This window comes from Crocuta crocuta, unplaced genomic scaffold, assembly GCF_008692635.1.
Source record: "Crocuta crocuta isolate KB4526 unplaced genomic scaffold, BGI_CrCroc_1.0 scaffold149, whole genome shotgun sequence".
NCBI classification, from domain to species: Eukaryota; Metazoa; Chordata; class Mammalia; order Carnivora; family Hyaenidae; genus Crocuta; species Crocuta crocuta.
The window spans coordinates 3,187,505-3,199,444 of NW_027551561.1; the positions used below are offsets into that span (position 1 = coordinate 3,187,505).

Sequence of the window (11,940 nt, forward strand, 5' to 3'; positions counted from 1 at the left end):
ATGGCCAACCCCGCACAGCCTCAGTTTCCCTCAGCCCGGGAGCCAGGCACTGCCTCACCCACCAACCTGCCGGAGATGGAGAAGCTCCTCACTAAGGTGGAAGGCAAGGATGACAAGCCACTGAAGCTGTCCAAGTCCCTCTCGGGGGCCCTGGACCTGGAGCAGAATGGCCATGGCCTGCCCTTCAAGGTGGTATCCGAGGGGCACCAAGAAGCCACAATCCCCTGGCCGACCTCTCGGGCTGGCTCTAGGCGGGCATCCTCCGTTGCCACCGCCTCCTCTGCCCAGGACCAAGAAGTCCCCAAAGATTACCTCATCCTTGCCATCACCTCCTGCTTCTGCCCCATCTGGCCCCTCAACCTCATCCCCCTCATCTTTTCTATCATGGTAAGTGCTGCTTTGTTTCGGGGCAGGGGTAAGGCCAAGTACTCAGCATGCATGGTGCTCTAGGAGGCACCAGACACTCTGTCTGGGTGCAGAGAAGGGAGAGCTGGGGGCTGGGGGCTTGGGGGAAGACTCACCTTCTCACCTGGCCTGCCACTCCCCCATCAGAGAGGGGGCCGGGGACAAGAGACCTTCTCTTTGCTGTCCTCTCTCATCTTTGCTGCTCAGCATCACAGATTGACCTTGTACACATCCCTGCTGTGGAGGGGATCCCAGGGAACTGCCTGGAGCTAAACTCTACACAACAGAAAGACAGCTAAGTTCGGGGGGAGGGGGGTTGCCTTTTGCAGGGGTGTCCCGAGTCATCCTGAGTGAGGCAGTGTATCAGCAGAGGTGGTGGCTAGCATGGGGTCTCGGGACCCTGAGTTTTCAGGAGTGGAGCCAGCTGCCCCCACCCCCCATCCCAGGTCACCTGGGTATTCTAACGGCCTTTGCCAGCTCTGGTTTCCAAGAGCCGGTTGTGGCTTCCCTGCCCTGCACCGAGGGCCCTGGGGCCTGGGTCCCCTGAGGTTGCTCCTCTGGGGGGACAGTGTTGTTGCTGGGGGCCCTCTGGGCTTCGGTGGTTACACTGATTTCAGCATCTGTCTTCAGGGTAGGGGAAAATGCGTAAAAAATGTGGGGGTCAGAGGGCATGGCCAGCCTTGCCAAGGAGGAGCGTGTGGCTAGTCTTTGCTTCTCGCATGCTCGTCCCGTAGGGTTTTGAGTAAATTGTCATAGGTTGTCCCCAAACTGAGCCGTTTGGCTAGAGCTACTGATGGGAGATGCATAGGAAGTGTCAGTGCATGTTGGCAAGTGACTCAAATTTGAGGTCCAGGAAGAGGAGGGAGGGAGGGATGGAGAGAAGCGGGTGAGAGAGAGAGAGACTGAGCAGGCAATAACTTTCAGAATGAAAAAAAGGCAAGCAAGCAAGCAGGGAGAGTAAACTACCAGCTCCAGGCTGGTCACGGCGGGAGGACTCTGTGCGGAGACACTGTCTGCTTCCCTCTGGAGCGACTCCACTGCTGAGTCATCCATCACAGCGTATCCTCAGGAGCTGTGGTCACTCTGGCCCCCACCCCCACCTCGGGCTGTCCTCTGAGAAAACCCCTATTCCTCAAACACCTCCCACCACTTCACTAAGGCCCAGTGTCTGGCTGGGGATGCCTTCCCTGATCCCCCGTCAAATCCAGCACCAGCCACCAGGACAGGGGACACTGGTAGCATTCCTGAGTGCCAGGCTGGGCATGGGCACAGGAGCCAGGGCTGAGCAGGGCCCAGGGTGGGGCCTCTGAAGAGCTTCCTGTCCTGCCTGCTGCGGTTGGGGGCAGCTGGGGGGCAGAACCAGGCCCTAGGGGTGCAGCCTGGGGATTCTGGGCAGGGCTGACCTCTTGGTTACAGGAAGAAGCCCCAGGGGTGGGGGGATGGGAAGACAGGTTTCAGGCAGGGAACCCACACAAGAGCCCAGGAGAAAATAGTTGCTAGAATCCATCTTCTTGCTGGGTGGACGCTGCCTTTACCAAAAGAAATCTGGGGTCCAAGACTGTGAGACCACTGACTCTGCCCTCCCCAACCCAGGTACATTTCTACGTCCTTCTCAGGCTCCCGAGCCAGTTCTGAAGGTCACTGGGCCAGGGGCAGGGAATCCGGTGCTAACCCAGACACAATCACCAATTCCCAGGAGCCTCTGGTCCGGTGGGGAGAAACTTGCAAACAGATCCTTTAACACGTTGCAAGAAGTACTCAGGCTAGACGTAACAGCGAGGCACCGTGTGGCCTCGGGCAAGTCCTTCGAATCTCTCTTCTCGGTGTTCCCACCTGCAACATGCGTATCATGGAACACCTACATCAGAGAGCTGTGAGGACGAAGTGAGAAGAACCCCACAACGTGCTTAAGAACTCCACCCAGGACACAGTAAGTGCTATGACACGGCAGCAGTGATTAAGTGGCAGCTGAGTGTCTCCCTGGCCAGGGATGGGAAGCCATCACGGGATATTTGTTGGTTTCTTGTTTAAAGCTTTGAAATATAATACACATATCATACAATTCACCTATTCAAAGTGTACAATTCAGAGATCTTTAGCATACTCACAGATAAGTGCAGCCGTATCCACTGTCAGTTTTAGAACATTTTTCTCACCTCCAAAAAACCCCCATGCCTTATTTATCACTCCCTCTCTGCCTTGCTCCCTCCCTCAGACCTAACAAACCACTAATCTTTCAGTCTCTATGGATTTGCCTCTTTTGGACATTTCATATCAATGGAATCACACAGCACGTGGTCCGTTGGGACTGGCTTCGAGCTCCCCCCAGACTGCCGCATATACATCCCAGCATTTGAGGAGGAGGGGATGTGGTTGGGTTTCCAGTTTGGTGCTGGATGAAAGAAGGGGCGGAAGGGCCCCTCTGAGCCTGGCAGTTGGGAGAGGGAACCTCTGCAGGAGCACAGGTGAGCGGTGAAGAGGCTGGAGCAGGGCCATGGCAAGGGGCAGAGAGGATTTCTAGAAACCTAAGCGTTGTTAATGTAGACCACGTATTCATTCAGCCAACCATGCGCTTGACTGGCAGGTTGTTTGTGTGGAGGAAACGAAGTGGTACAGAATGACTGGGTCCCTCATGAATGAATATGCCTCTCCTACAAACGCGGTGCATACTAGGTATTTGAGAAGATGGATGTCATCGTCTATTTGGCATGGCTGAAGGATGCAAGAGTATGGTGATAGAGGGAGGTGGGCAGGGACCTGCTGTAGGAAATTAAGTTTTATCCTAGTGGCTCTGAGGAGCCTCTGAAAAATTTTAAGCAGAGGCAATGATGTGGTCTGTTCATATTTTATCTTTTTTTTTTTTAAGAGAGAGAGAGAGTGGGGAAGGAGCAGAGGGAGAGAGAGAGAGAGAGAGAGAGAGAGAGAGAGAGGATCATAACAGACTCCATGCCCAGTGCAGAGACTGACCCGGGGGGGCTCAATCTCACCACTGTGAGATCAGGACCTGAGCCAACATCAAGAGTTGGACGCTTAACTGACTGAGCCACCCAGGAGCCCCCGGTCTGTTCACATTATAAAACAAACAACCAAGGACATTGTGGGAAATGAGCCAGAGCAGGCAGCGCTGGGAGCTGGAAGACCCCATAGGAGGCTCTTGAGATAGTCCAGGCAGGATGATGAAGGCACAAGCCAAGCAGTGGCTTAGAAAGGAAGGCGCCAGTGTGAGATTGTTGAGATCAGCTGCACCCACTTTCCAGTCCTGGTTATCCAACTCAAAACTAGGGCAGCTGTCTTAGAGCTCTGGGGGCTGCAGCATCTAAGCGGTGGGCAGAGGGAGTGGACTGGAAAGAGTTTTGAGAAGAAGAATTCAGGAGGCGGGGGGCAGAGGCCCTGGGAGGAGCGAGTTTGAAGCAGGTGGGATGGTCAAACTCAGTACAGAGATCAGGTCCAATTAGGATGGGGGCGTCCACTGGCTTGGCCAGATATAGACCCCTGGTGACCCTCGTGATGGAGAGCGTTGAGCAGAAAAGAGACAGGTAGGGGCGCCCGGGTGGCTTAGTCGGTTAAGCGTCGACTTTCGCTTAGGTCATGATCTCGCGGTTCGTGGGTTCGGGCCCCGCGTCAGGCTCTGTGCTGACTGCCGGCTCAGAGCCTGGAGCCTGTTTCAGTCTGTGACTCCCTCCCTCTCTGACCCTCCCCTGCTCACGCTGTCTCTCTCTCTCTCTCTCCTAGAAATAAATAAAACATAAAAAAAAAAAAAAGAAAAGAGACAGGTGACTGACGAGGTCCACAAAGAGTGCAGATTGGGATCCAGAAGGACCCTGTCCCCAGGAGCCTGCAGGAAAAGTCACGAGGGCAGAAACAGATAGAAATCCTCAAAAGCAAAGGAGGTGGCTCATGCTGTGTGGGCTCCATGCCACCAAGGACGTGGAGGGCAAGACCACTGGCTGAGAAAGAAGGGCCTAGTGGCAGGGGAGAGGAGAGGTGACAAGGGACAGAGAGGTCAATGGCCTGAGGGCTCTGCTGAGGCTGGAGACCATCAGTCTGAATTATCAGCCTGTGTGGTGGTGTGTCTCTTCTCTAGCTATAGATACAGAGTCACAGATGGGACGCTGGGCCTGCTCAAGGTTGGGGATGGCAAAGTCACCATGAGGGCAGACCAGGGGGCACAGAAGATGCCGGAAGGGTGGCAGAGGTAGTACATTGAAGGATCAGGCTGGATGGAAGGGAGTGAGGCTGGGAAGATGTTGGTGACCTTGGAGGAGAGGGAGGGGTCACAGGCTCAAAGAAGTTAAGGGCAGGTACTGTGAGAGAGAGGCCGAGAGACAGAGATAGCGGGGGCTGAGGTTTCATAGGAGGGGCCATGCAGGGTGGTGGCGAGATGGAATGTGTAGCCGTGAAATGAATTTCCAAAGAGAACCGTGAGAAGCCAGCAGGAAGGAGCCCACAGGAGCCCCTGTTAGGGGATAATGTCATTTACTAAATGTGAGACACAGGTCCAAATTCATCACATATATAATCTCATTTAACTGGGATTCTATAACCCTATGAGGGCTAGATATTGGCATTAGCTGAGAAAACTGGAGCAGAGGCGTGACAGAACCTTCTGGTCATTGGAGAACCCAGGACCGGATGGATGCCCAGAGCCAGAGCTGGGGTTCTAGGCATTACGCTAACCTGCCTGGGGGGGGTAGTTAACAGGGGAGAGTTGTCTCCCCTCTCTGGAAGCCAGTCTAGTTCAATTGTTCCTGGATCTCGAGGCCCCACCCAAGCAGCAGGGGTGAAGGAGGGACAGAGTGCGTGGGCAGGTAGGCCTCCTGTGTTGACATCTCTAGGTCCTGGGACAGACATCAGAACTCATCTGAAGTCCCGCCCTGGCTACCAAGTGAAGCCCTTGAGCCCAGGGTGGAAGGAGCCCCACAGCCCCGACAGCCTCTCTAGAGCTATTGTCCACAGAGCCTGCCCTAGTATGAGGCTCATCGAGTCTCGTAATTGTACTCATGTAACAACACGGGCAAACAAGACACGTGAACAGAGCCTTGCCCACGGTCACACAACTGGTAAGAGGCATGTCAGCGGGGTTCTCTCCACGACTCCACCCGGCCTCCAGCTACCTCTGGGACAAGGATGGTGTGTCCCTCCCAGGAAACCACATCTTTGAGGCGTTTGTGCAGGGAGGGAGAATCCACTTCCGGAATCCCTCTTTCTCTCCACCCTCCTCCTGCTGCTCCCGCCCCCATCCTTCTCCACCCCTACTGACTCCATCAGTGGAAGACACCGTGTCCTTCCCACTGTGGCTTTGACAGGGGCCTGCTGTGACAGGGGCTTAACCTGAGGGGCTGGGATCACAGGCGTCCAGACCCAGCCCTGCTCAGCACCACAGCCTCCCTTTAGCCTCCTGAGGTGGCCAGGGCAGAGCTGGCTTCATCCGTTTGACTTCTGAGTCAGGCTGAGCAATGGCCATGTTCGTCAATGCCAGCAAGGTCTCCTGTCAACAAGGGGCACCAGACCCCAGGCGGCGGTCCCTCAGCCGACAATAGTGCTTAAACAGGCATCAGATAAACCTGGTCTACATTCCTCGTGTACCAACCAGCCCTATGCCTCATAAGCCACGTGATCATGTACAAATCACTCAACTGCCTCAGTTCCCTCATCTATAAAATAGGCATAATGAAACTGTTTACCCCATAAGCTGCTGGGAACATTAACTGGGTTAGCATGTGTGGAAATACCTAGCACAGAGCCTGGCACATAGTAAATGCTTCATAAATGGCAGCGGTTGCTCTTTTTATTAATACTAAACGAAACTTGGTCGTGTCAGAGGAAAGAGCAAAACCCCAGTGGACAGGCAATTCCGACTGTAACCAGTCTGGGGGATAATGGAGTCTCAGCTGTCATGACACCAGCTGGGAGAGGGACAGCCCTGTCTGTGGTTGTAGCGGAAGCCTGCGAGCAGCCCCTTCTCTGTGGACTCCTCCTACAACAAGCGGGAGCACTCAAGAGGTCCCGAGTGGCTCCAGGCTTCCTTTCTCAGGCATTCTGGATGACTGATTATTTAACTGATGCGTTGCAGGTTGTGCAGGCTCCCTTTCATTCATCCATTCACTCGGCAAGAGTGCTGAGCCCCAACCAGCACTGCCGATCAGCTAGCACTCAGACATATGGCTTAAAATATTGACGTGCTCCTTATTACTTAAATTCAAGTTAGTTAACATACAGCGTAGTATCGGTTCTCCTCTGGAACCCTCCCATCCACCATCCACCATGGCCGTTGTATTCCTAACTCCTCCCCCAGGACCCTCCCCTACCAATGCTTCTCTGCTCTCCAGCAACTGATGGTAACCCTGTAGTTAGAGTGTTCCAGAAACAATTACTCTGTTGTAGAGAGAGGGATGTGAAGGGGGCATGAAGCACATCCCTTGGCTTTGACCTGCCTGGATTTGCTGGATCTCCTTGGAAGGACCAAGAACTGATCAGTGATCAGCTGACCACAATTCGTCAATTCCCCTCAGGTCTGCTGGGGCTTGGCCTGAGCCTCATGGGTGGGGGAAACTCTTCCTGATAATGTTTGTTGCCGCCTGCCAGATTCTGGCTGGTTTCCTCCACTGGCAGCTCTCCCAGCACTCTCCCTATCCCTCTGCCCTCCCCACCCCTACCGGCTCTCTCTCAGACTTTTTTCAATGTGTTTCCTCACTGATCTATTAACCTGAATTCATCTTCTCCCTCACCATTCCCACAGCCATTGCAATCACAAATGATCTATTAATTTGTAGTCATTACAACCATTACTGCAATTATTACTGCTCCTTCAACTTGAGCCATTTTGATTAAGGGGAAGATAATGCGCTAAGTGGGGTTTGGTAGAGAGCTGGTAATTTACTCACAAAAAGTAACGAAGGGTCTTCTTCCATCCCTGGAGTCAAGGGATGGATTTAAAAAAAAATTTTTTTTAACTTCTGTTAGTGTTTATTTATTTTTGAGAGACAGACAGACAGACAGAGCATGAGTGGGGAAGGGGCAGAGAGAGAGGAGATCCAGAATCTGAAGTAGGCTCCAGGCTCTGAGCTGTCAGCACAGAGCCGCACGCGGGCCTCAAACCCATGAACCATGAGATTATGACCTGAGCCGAAGTCAGATGCTTAATCAACTGAACCACCCAGGCGCCCCTAAATTTTTTTTAAATAAAAAAGTTTAAAAAAGAAACAAAAATTTAATTTAAAAAATGTGTCCCTTTTATGGAGAGCCATGTGACAAGGCTTATGGTCACCTTGACTATAAAGAAGAGGTTGGCTGGAGGGGCTCCTGGGGGGCTCAGTCGCTTGAGCATCTGACTCTTGATTTTGGCTCAAGTCATGATCCCAGGGTCGCGGGATCGAGCCCCATGTCAGGCTCCATGGTAAGTGGGGAGCCTGCTTGAGATTCTCTCTCCCTCCCTCTCTCCACCTACACCCCCCTCCATTCGCTCTCTCTAAAATTTTTTTTAAAAAATGTAAAAAAGAAGACATTAGCTGGGAGCAAGGCTGGAGCAGAGAGACCAGTGAGAAGGAGGCTGTGTAATCTCCAGACGAAGCATGCTGTGAGAGTGGGCTAGGGCAGTAGACTCAGGCCGGAGAGGTAGGGATGGACTTGAGGGCCATTAGAAAGGTCAGGAATTCATACCTGACTGTATTTGACGATGGGGAGAGACAGAGAAGAAGCCACTCGTCCAGGGTCACGCAGCTGGGACAGCTGTGGAGGATGGGGACAGGCATGCAGGAGGTCTGGCCCCCAAACCTGTGCTCCTATCCGGGCTGGCTGCTTGCGCAGGGAGCTGGGAGGCTGCACCTGCTCCTGGCCAAGTCCTCGCCACATCCAGGGGGGCTTGTGAGTCTCAGGAGGGGCTGTTACCCCAGCCCCCCATACCCTTCCTCAAGCCAGACTCACCCTCTCTGTCATCTCTCATGGGATGACACTCATTTATTGTCACCGAGTGCCCTGGTGTCTGGAGACAGCACTGACAAGTCTGCCCCCACCCGCCTGCAGATGCTCAAAGTGTGAGAGCACCCGTACCCACATTTACGTAGGCTCCGAGGACAGCAGTGCTCTCCGCCGCTGGCTGTAGGGCATCCCTTTGCTCAAGCCCGGACCTCTCCCTGCTGCCCTGGGACACGGGGGCACCCATCACTCCTTGGTCTTTCCAGCCTCTCCTTCTGACGGGATCTTTTTCCCGTCTTGATGAAATCCTCTACTTGTCTCACCCGCTGTGGGCTCCCCATTGCCTACAAGACAAAGTCCAGATTCCATCCTGTGATAGTCAGGGCCCTTCCTGATCCGGCCTTTCTCCCCGCATCTCACACCTGCACGGTGCTCCGGGCTCCAGTCCCTCCTTTGTAAAATGGTCTAATAACACCCGCTAACTCACGCGAGTGTAAGGGTGCTCTAATGCTCTGCTGGATGGCAAGCGCTTAACATAGTTCCAGGTCCGAGGTAGATGGTCAAATAATGTTAGGGATTATTATCATGCCTGTCTCGGCGAGCTTCACGGAGGAGGACGTGGCATGGGAGGCAGCCCTCGATGCGGGGAGAGGATGTGGATGCGTGGTGTTTGAGCGGAAGCCGAAAAGAGAGCAGGGAGAGGTCTGCACCGGCAAAGGCATCCGTTGTGGCCGGGAAGGGTAGAGGCTAAAATCAGGAGGTGCGGAGCTAACCTGGGTTTGGAGTTCGTTCTATGAANTCAGCTCCCATCTCTCCACCTCCTCTCTGACCCCACCCTAGGACTGCATGGCGGGGGCCTCGCACAGGGCCTGGCATAAACATCTGTGGACTGGGATGGTGGCGTGGGGGAGAGGAGAGGAGGGCTCAGAGCTGGCCGGAGGGGTGGGGGCTCTTTGGGAGCCTGCTGTGCTGGCTTGGGCGAGCAGTGGCACCTGGAGCCAGGGCAGGTGCATGGCGGCGGGGGGGGGACCTCGGGGGAACTGGTGAGGACAGGTAGTGATGGCCAGGGTGGCAGGGGACAGGCGCTGTGACCGAGTGGGAGGACTCGGGCTGTGGCCAATAATTGGACAAGTGGACAGAGGAGCACAGGGCCAGGAGCAGATCCGGGGCAAAGAGAGTTTGAGGTCAAATGCTGCACCAGGCAGGTGTCACTGTCCTGGAAGGAGCTTGGACTGGGAGCCACGAGATGGGCTGGAGGGTTGGTTAGGCTTCTGGGAGGAGACATGGACAGGACCTGGGCGGGGGGCGCCCTCTTCCCTGAGCTCCAGCTTCTTTATAAGTTTTTTTTAAATGTTTATTTATTTTGAGAGAGAGAGGCGAGAGAGCATGAGTGGGGCAGAGGCACAGAAAGAGAGGGGGAGCGAGAGAGAGAGAGAGAGAGAGAGAGAGAGAGAATCTCAAGCAGGCTCCAAGTTGTAAGCACAGACCCCAATGCGAGGCTCGTTCTCACAAACCATGAGATCGTGACCCGAGCTGAAATCAAGAGTCAGATGTTTAACTAACTGAGCCACCCAGGCGCCCCCTGAACTCCAGGTTCTATGAAAATGGGCAACACTGCCAACCTCATGGGATGGTTCTGAGCCTAAGTGAGATCACTCAGGTACCATCCTTAGCAAGCTGCTCAGCACAAAGTAAGGGCTTGAGACACCATCACCATCACCACCGCCATCATCCAGGGACTTGGCCACATTTCTGCGCTGAACTCAGGACCCTCAAATAACCAGGAAATAAAATCACCAAAGACGTGGCCCAAGACCTTGAAAGCAGCCACACCTTTAGTAGGCTCCTCCTTTACCTGTTCTAGAAGTCCAAGAAGCATCAGGGATCTCGAGAGCTGGAGGAGGCTGGAGGTCACAGGCCAGCCCTACCCAGCAGGTTGACCCNACACATATCTTCCTGAGTCACTCCCAGGAGCTCCCAGGATCCTTTCTGGCCACAGCCCCACACTCACCCAACCTGGTTTCACCAACTTAAATAAGGCTGAGAAAAATCGAGCTTACTGAGGAAGACTGAAGTATCAAATGGGTCCCGGTGAGGCCAGGCATGGCTCTCCCAAGCCCCAGCCTTTCAAACCCAAGATGCCTGCCTTTCTGGTGTGATTCAGCAAGTCAGCTTGGTTGAACAAAGATGTGTTTCCTGGGTGAAGGTAGGAGGAGGGACGCTTGATGATATTTTTCTCCTGCTGTGGAAGAGGGGGTCACAGAGGAGAGGAGCCAGGCATCTTGGCCCACAGAAAAAGCCACAGGAGGGGCGCCTGGGTGGCTCAGTCAGTTAAGCGTCTCACTTCGGCTCAGGTTGTGATCTCACGGTTTGTGAGTTGGAGCCCTGAGTCAGGCACTGTGCTGACAGCTCAGGGCCTGGAGCCTGCTTCGGATTCTGTGTCTTCCTCTTCTCTGCCCCTCCCTCGCTCACACACACTCTCTCACTTTCAAAAATAAATAAACATTGAAAAAAATGCCACAGGGGATGCCTTAGTGTGACGTGAGAGTTGGGCAGGGGTCCCCAGGGGTCTGGCTTATCTGCTCCTGCTGGCCCAGGATGGCCCGGACCTGGCCCACCCTCCCAGGCCCTTGGTCTCCACCAGGCCACCTGCCATGGCCACCCTGCCCCAACACTGTCCTGAGAGGAAGTGCCCTGCATTGCTTGGTTCTGCGTCCAGTGAGGGGCAGGCTCCGTTGGGGTTTCCCACAGAGAGCTGAGCCACTTGAGTCAAGGCCAGTTCTGCAGGAGAAGCCTGCTTCCCACCCCCAAGGTGGGTGCTGCAGTGTGGGCTGCGGCAGGGGCCGGGTGGGCTCTGGAGGCCCAGGCCAGGGGCCCCCATGGGGCTGCTGGGAAGAGCCTTCCTGAGGTCTCTGTCACCCTCTCTCCGCAGTCCCGAAGTAGCGTGCAACAGGGGGACCTGGACGGCGCCCGGAGGCTGGGCCGCCTGGCCCGGCTGCTCAGCATCACCTTCATCATCATGGGGATCATCATCATCATTGTGGCCGTGACTGTCAATTTCGCAGGTGAGGCCCAGCCACACGGAGCTGAGGAAGCCAGCTTGCTCGGGGTGCGGACCACAGAAGAGCACGGCCCAGCTCCCGGGGGAGGGGGCGGTGGGAATGGGGTAAGAGCGTGCGAGGGCCACAGGCTGATCCTCTCAGAGAAGCGACCCCGTCCCCGGCAGTGCCCAGCCCAGTGGGACTGGTTTCTGACCTCCCTTATGCTTGGATCATTAGGAAAGGGGGTAGAAAGAGCACGGGCTTGGAAACCAGGGGTGGTGGTCTCCAGCCTCAGCTCCGGGGGCCCCGGGTCCTGGCGCGGTGTGGTGTCTGGTTGAGCGTTGTGTCCCCCGAGATCATGGATGTGATGCTGCTTGGCGAAAGCCGGGCCTGCCCTCCTCCTGTGGGCACAGCCAGCACATATGAGAAGTAAATTCCGCATGGGGTGGAAGTCTGGAAGTAACACTTATGTGACCCCCCAGAGGTGGCCCAGGGGACTCATCCAAGCAGGGGCACCATTTTCTAAGGTGACTCTCAGCTGCTCAAAAGGCCAGTGCAGCTTTGAGTTTCTGGGGCACGT

The 11,940-nt window shown here is 54.9% G+C and overlaps 1 protein-coding gene across 1 annotated transcript; it reads left to right on the top strand.

Moving 5' to 3' along the window:
* TRARG1 (trafficking regulator of GLUT4 (SLC2A4) 1) lies at nucleotides 1-11,698 on the top strand. Its single transcript, XM_077749833.1, has 2 exons — nucleotides 1-387; nucleotides 11,252-11,698. Exons 1-2 carry the CDS (start codon nucleotides 1-3, stop codon nucleotides 11,696-11,698), a joined length of 834 nt encoding a protein of 277 aa, XP_077605959.1.
* The last annotated feature ends 242 nt before the right edge of the window (nucleotides 11,699-11,940 follow it).

Excerpts from the sequence above, each read along its gene's own strand:
- TRARG1 (XM_077749833.1), top strand. The coding sequence starts at position 1 with ATGGCCAACCCCGCACAGCCTCAGTTTCCCTCAGCCCGGGAGCCAGGC. Across the intron at positions 388-11,251 it reads CCCTCATCTTTTCTATCATG|TCCCGAAGTAGCGTGCAACA; the intron begins GTAAGTGCTGCT and ends CTCTCTCCGCAG.